At 28.8% G+C, this 7271-nt stretch overlaps 1 protein-coding gene across 4 annotated transcripts in view; it reads left to right on the top strand.

Annotated features, from left to right (window-relative positions):
* Positions 1-255: 255 nt before the first annotated feature.
* Positions 256-7271, top strand: part of LOC135923489 (ubiquitin carboxyl-terminal hydrolase calypso-like) — a 29271-nt gene continuing 22255 nt past the window's right edge. For 3 of the 4 annotated variants that reach the window (XR_010571231.1, XM_065458266.1, XM_065458267.1), the window contains exons 1-10: positions 256-367; positions 409-438; positions 480-537; positions 598-787; positions 829-948; positions 1192-1253; positions 1607-1779; positions 1846-2217; positions 3152-3224; positions 5705-5888. Coding sequence is in view for 2 of the 4 variants with exons in the window: in XM_065458266.1 (XP_065314338.1) it covers positions 319-367; positions 409-438; positions 480-537; positions 598-787; positions 829-948; positions 1192-1253; positions 1607-1779; positions 1846-2217; positions 3152-3224; positions 5705-5888 (1311 nt within the window). In the remaining 2 variants the exon portion in view is untranslated. The remainder of the gene's footprint in view (positions 368-408; positions 439-479; positions 538-597; positions 788-828; positions 949-1191; positions 1254-1606; positions 1780-1845; positions 2218-3151; positions 3225-5704; positions 5889-7271) is intronic. The other variant, XR_010571232.1, reaches the window with a different exon arrangement.

Here is a 7271-nt window from a genome sequence, read left to right as displayed (position 1 = left end):
TGAATTTATAACTGGGCTTTAACTAAAGATTTAGAATTTTTGACAAAAATTTAAAGTAACGAGTTACATTTTACATAATTGTTACCCAGAAAATGGAATAGCGTTAGTTACCCTTTGAAACAAGACGAATGGCGTTTCTTTTTCTCAAAAAATGTATCGCTGCTTGTAACGATTTTAATTTACAACACTAATATAAATAAAAATTTGACACTTAACTAAATTTATATGAAGAACTGCACAATAAAAAACTGTCAATTTTTTTTTTTTATATTTTTTTTTTACCTCTCTAAGAGAACGGTTATCAAAGTTTAAAATGTTATGACAAAAGATAATATACAAAGTTGGTCAGAACTTGAGAGTGATCCAGGTAATAATTAGTTTAAAAGTTTTGTATAATTATTTTTAAAGGTTTATTTTCTCTACTTTTGGAGGATATTGGTATATTATAATTATTTATATACGTTATTTGAATATATTAGGTGTGAAAGGTGTTGAAGTGGAAGAAGTATATGATTTAAATGATACTTTTAATGAAGAGTAACTATCTAAAATTTATATAAAATACTAAATCATTTTTATTACTTTATTATCATATAGCTTGATCTTTGGATTTATATTCTTGTTCAAATGGGTTGACGATAACAGGCGGTATAATTATTCCAGAAGGAAATATAGTCAAGATCAATCTCAGAAATCTATTGATATTGGAACCAATAAACTAAAAATATATTTATCTCATTATTTAAATGATTCAAATTTAATAAATAAAATGTTTTTTGCTAAACAAGTGAATTTAAATTATATGAATATATAAATTTAATATATTAGGTTGTGCCAAACTCTTGTGCCACACATGCTTTATTGAGCGTTATATTAAATAGACATGATATTGATATAGGTGAAAATTTGTCTAATTTTAAACAATACACACATCTATACACACCAGAAGTATGAAATGCTAATATATTATTTATGCTATCATTTTTAGTCAGTAATGAATAGTAAAATTTTAGGTAATTATTTATTGTAAGCACAATGAGGGTTAAATCTTACAATCATCATTATCACTAAACAATGGAATGGTTATTATAATTTAAGTATTGCTTTATCCTTTGTATAAATGCATAACTAAATTTAATTAATAATTGAATTCAATTCTTTTTATATAATTATAAACTATGTTTTGAAAAGAATAAGGGACATGCCATAGCAAACATGAAAGTGCTAGCCAATTCTCATAATAAATTTGCAAGGTAATTTAATTTATGGTTTTTTTCCTATAGATGCACTGGATTCGATATATTTTTCCAGTACCAGGATTCCAATTTATTTCTTAATATTAGATAATTTAAGAAAAATTATTCACTTCTTTTTTTTAAATACACTGCTAATATATATATATATATATAAGAAAAAAATTTTACTATTAACCAAATTAGCCAGAATCAAAAGAGAAGATTTATGCTAGTAATTGAACATCTGGGATATGGGATCTATAATTTTTGCATCTCTAGTTTTTACATTTTTAATGAGAATAGTGATATCATCTATCTCTATTGTTCTTTTAAAGCAAATTATATATTCTAATTTTTATAAACCACCCAAGGAATGAATGTGACAAAAAGGATCCACCTCTTAAGCAGCAAAAAGAATCACAAAGTAGCAATGCAGAAAAAAGATGTATGAATGACATTTTGACTAATCATATTGATGGCCATAATAAAATGACAAACTCTTCAATGGGTAAAATTGAAGCCTCTAAAGAAACTATTGATAATGGTAATTTTTATTTATAGTATAATTGTTTTAATATTTAAAAAATAACCAACTATTTGGTCTGCTAAGCCGACAAAATGAGGGCTCCATCATCTCACATTAAAGCCAATGACCTTCCCATTAACAAAATCATTGAAGAAACGATTAAGGGCAGTAATGAACTCACTTTAACTAAAGAGTTTATCCAAAAAACTACAATATTATCCAACGAGATTGCTTCAAATCATAACAACCCTGATTGCAAAAGTGCCACTAAAAATACCGAGTCTCAGGAGAAAGCCATTAAAAACAACTTATTGAACGAAAATTGCATGACAGAAAGTTACAATAAATCTGCATCTCCCAAGAACAACAACGATTGTTTTCATTACGTTAGCTTCGTACCGATAGATGGTGAACTCTTTGAACTGGACGGTTTGAAGCCGTTCCCTATAAATCACGGTTTTTTTTAATATGGAGAATAGTTTATTTTATTATATTTTTTTTTCTTCAATGTAGTAATAAATATTCCTTTTTTTTTCAAAGAAAAATAATAATATGATTGTTACGAAGAAAAAAAAATAGGGAAAAATAAATGAGAGAAAAGATAAATTTTGCTGATACGTTTAAATGGTTTGTTTTAAGTCACAAATTATTTGGATTTCATTTCTAAAATCTTAATTGAATCTAAAAACTTAAGCAAACAAAAGCTGGAAATCATATTTTGTATTGAGGTAGGGAGGAGTGAATAAAAATATAACAATTTTTTTATATACATACCTACTCTGCCTGTACTAGTCTTGTTAAAAAGCCCGATTTGGGTAGATTTTTCCAAACGGCCCGATTAAGATTTTAGAAATAGTATAATGTAAGTATCGAGTTCCCCAAATAGATGTCCAAGCATCCCTGCCAGCTATGAGCAAAATCTTTAGGCTTATGATCTTAATCGGGACAGGCTTTTTAACAACACTAGCCTATACAAATCGAATTATTCGCATTCGATTCTTTCCATAACGAAGAATGAATTACCATTCATAATTATTCCAAATCGAATTATAAAATAGTATATTTCATTATTCGTAAGAAACGAAAAGTAAAAATTTGTTCAATAAGAACAAAGTGCGAATAGTCAGTTATACGATCTTATTCAGTTTTGAATAGGCCGATTATGTACAGCAATGACCACTACCATGAACCCTAAAATTTATTTGGAAATCTTAAAAGGAGTTAGGGCTAGGGTGTATCGCTCTTTGACGTGTAACTAATCGTTGATAGCATAGCTCTATGATTTAAGTATTAGGTTTTTTTTAGTCAAATTTACGCATCGCTTTCTGAGCGACATCGTGGTTACTTATAAATGAGGCCTTATATTTTTTAAAAAAAAAATCATTTATAGGTAGTTGGTCGGAAACGGAAAATTGGACCGATAAATTCAAGGACATCATTGTAGAGCGGATAAACGTGCGAAGGTGAATGATATAAATATCTAATATCTGTTAATTTATTCGTGTAATATTTAGATTTGCACGGGTTTGAGTACAGATTATCGATCATTATATTTGGCGCTGTTTTAAAAAAAAAGAATTAGCAGTTCTTGACACCGGTTTTAACTAAAAAGATTAAATAATATTAAAAATTCGTTTTTATTTAATAAAAAATTGACGAATATTTATAAAAAATCAAAATTTATTAGTTTTAACTCATTTTTGAAATTTTTGTTTTTTAAAGAGAAAGATTATGCCAAAAAAACAATAATTTTATATAATGTAATTTTATGTATTAAAGATATTCAAAATGAAATCACAAATTTATATAAAAAATCGTTTTTTTCTCTTCCAAACTCTGTATGTACTGGTTGTTAAACGGGTCTATTTAGCCAATTATAGATTAAGATTTTTGCCAAAAAATAATATTACGCAAGCCGCGAGATGGTTCAAACTTTTTTTTTATCACCTATGAGCAAATATCTTTAGGCTTGCTTGATGCTTTGCGGCTAAAATATTGTCAGCCATTCTTAAAGTTAGCATGGGGTTTCTTGCCGACTTCAAGATAAACCTTTGTGATGAAAAAAAAACGATGTTTCTTTAACAGACTTAAACTTGATCTCAATTTTCTTATATTTTCTTAGATAGACCTCAACTTAAACCTCAATTTTCTTATAAAAATTAATTAAAAATAAATAAAATATAAATTAAAATCTTTAATTTTTAAAAACTTTTATTTTTCAATACAATTCCTTACAATAAATAATATATTATCAAAATATAAATAAAAATTATAATAATTATTTTTTTTATTTATTATATTATAAAACTTTGTTTTATCTCCTACCAATCAACAAAAAGCATTTTATTGATGGACAGATATAATAAAAATTCATAAAATTTACAATACTAGCAGTTTCCTTTTTTTGGAAGAATTTTGTTAATAAAACTTCGCTAGATCCAATGCATAAAGTCTTAAGATAATGTTTATTCCAAATTCTTTATACAACATTATTAAGCCGATCTTTATTAGCTCCGGAAAATATCTACAAGCTTAAATAATAATACTGTGGTACCATCTGGTTGGGATATTTAATTGTAAACGTCTTCATTTGAGTATAATTATATATTGTGAATACCATCACTGGAATCGCCAATTGGAAAACGGTTATCGGGGTTGAGGATAGGTACTATCAAGAACAAAATTTCGTCAAGATTCAACGTCGGATGTTAGACCTATTATGTTTAGGAAATGTTTCTGATCTATCCTCCAACCCAAATACAACTTCTGTTCTTTCTTGGAAGCAGTTTATAATTTTTCGCAATCCCTCGATTAAATTTTATCAATAAAAGGTACTTTTATTTAATAACCTTACAGCCGTGATGATGAGAACGCGTTAGAATAAAATGTGTAAAATTATTGGCTTTTTTTAAATATTATCATATGATTTATATTTAAATTTTATTTATTATTATAAAGGCAGATCAAATATGAATTCAAACAAATAAAGATATTTTCTTTATTTTTGTTTATAATAGTAAAATGAATCTATGATATTATATAATATTATTTAAAAAATTCATTGTCATTCAAAAGCTAATGTTTCGCTCTCCATGGCAAATCTTGTCCTGATTCATATTCTACATTATCAATTTTTTTAAAATATTTTTTTAAATCAATTTTCCTGTTGTCGAGATCTTCAATCGATTTCTGTTTTAGTAAGAATATTAAAACCCAAATCGACCAATTTCTTTTTAAAGAAGGAGAAGTAGAACTAGGAATTGTTAGTAAAATGCCACCTCTATTAATGGGCATGGTGATCAAAGCCCATTAGACTAACTTGAGACTTGAAACTGATCACTTCTTATGGAATACTGGTTTTCACATAATTTGCTATTAAGCATGCCTCATTTTACTTCTGAAATTTATGATATCACTCAATATATTATGAGTATCACTACATTGTAAAATGCCTAATTCTTGTATTGTATCGCATACTTCATTAAATTCACTACTAGTAAGATGCTCCCCTTAATATTGAGGACCCAATAAATAAGCAGCATTGTGATCACATTTTATATCGTTTTTTTTTCTTTTTTCAAACATATTTTTTAGAGTATTTGACCGTATTTGATTAGGTCAAATATACCTCCGGTCAGTTGACCGAATTTGATCGGTTGATTGACTGAATTTGACCGGTCAATTGACCGACTTGCCAACCCTTTTTGTTTTGAAATACCAGCTGGGCCCGAATTTCGCCAATCAAAAAAAACAAACTTAGAATTAGACGAATGCATCTATTTTTTTCTTCATAAATAATTTTTACCGACCGGGTCAGACAACTTGTACACAATTTATTTACCGGGCTGAAAAAATATTTTTCTAAAAACCTCCGTGTTTTCGGTTGCGCCAACCGATACTACATATATGTATACGTCTTTTTTTTAAAAAATATCTTTGTTAGAGACTCGAATAACGATGTCAACGAATCATCCAATCCTGTCAAGGATAACCAAGAGACGTTAAATAATTCTCGCGAAATTAGGTACAACCTCATGGCAGTGTGCGTGGATAAGCGTATGGTTATAAGGAAGAAGTTGTTAGCTAGGAAGTCTCAGTTATTTACCTCCTTGGAGTTTATACCGGAAGTGAGTAGATTTACAATGTTAAAAATTGATAAAAAGCTATGTCTTTCAGTCTAGATGTGACTTTTTTTGACTCGATCTCAAGGCTCGAGACGCCTCCAGCAGATCGTTCTGCTAAAACAGTAGCTTGTAATAACGACCGATATATATCGAGAAAAAAAATATTGTTAGATTAAAAATTGACTTAAAATTATGCGGGAGAAAATCTTTGGGGGAAAAAGAAGTATAATATGATTAAAACGTAGAAAAAAACTTAGCGCGAATTCGCGGTGACTTATAAAGTATGCGCCTCGAAGAATACAAAAAAATACAGCATTTTTGGCGCCAACTGTGAATGTAAGGTAGATATATATCCACGGAAAATTTATCAGGTTTAAGTAAGAATCCGCAACCCTTCGGGGCCGATTCCGAAGTTCTAAATATTGAAAATCTATTTTATAAAAATAAGCATAAATTTAAAGGGGAGGGGGGCATTTAAATTATCAAAAATCTTACAGCTATATAATAATTTAAAAAAAATTCAGTGCATGTGTCAATTCAGCCCATGTCTACTCAGTCACCTATCGAATCCGCTCAGCGACAATTGGGCATACACAGATATACCTCGAAGGATTTACGCCCAATTGTTGCTTGGACGATTTGTCAAGCATTTGACTAGCGTCCAATTATCGCCGAGCCAAATTATCGGTTGCGCTGAAATAATGTTTAATCATATCTACCTTCAATGTTCGATTATATATTAATATAAATTTTAAACTTAATTGAAGTAAGCTATTATAATAACTCTTTTTTTTTCACGACTACCGTTGTTAAAAAGCCCGATTTGGGTCGGTTTTTAAAATCGAACCGATTACGGTTTTAGCCAAAATTAGTAAGCCTTGAGATTTGGCGGATAGATGTCCAAATTTTTCGGTCATCTATGAGCAAAATCTCTTGGCTCACATAATATTATCCTGGTTACGACCATATGTAAAAATCGACCCGATCGTGCTTTTTAACAACACTATTCTCGACTTTTTGTCACCTTTCATGGGTACAACTATCAACTTTTTCTCCCCATTTTTTTTCTTATAATACGCGTAATCTAATAGTGCCCACAAATTGAGCGCTTACCTTTTGCCGCAATTTTTAAATAAAAAAACTTAACGCGTCCCTTGTTTAAATTGAGATTGTCTTTTTTTATTAATATCCGCCGATCACAAATTAAATAAGGTCTAAAAAAGGATCTGTCTTTGAAAATTATATTATCGTCTGCGTTCTTATTTCTTTAATTTCTAAATATTCCTTTTTAGGATATGAGTAAGTTATTTATATTACATTTTTATATAATACTAGAAGATAGCCCGTCAAAAATGACGGGGAATGAGAGTTTTCTTCTTACTTTTA

Source organism: Gordionus sp. m RMFG-2023, chromosome 2, assembly GCF_954871325.1.
Source record: "Gordionus sp. m RMFG-2023 chromosome 2, tfGorSpeb1-WG-v2, whole genome shotgun sequence".
Classification (NCBI taxonomy): domain Eukaryota; kingdom Metazoa; phylum Nematomorpha; class Gordioida; order Chordodea; family Parachordodidae; genus Gordionus; species Gordionus sp. m RMFG-2023.
The sequence above is the reverse complement of the archived record's forward strand: the minus strand, read 5'-3'. Positions and strand labels throughout refer to the sequence as shown.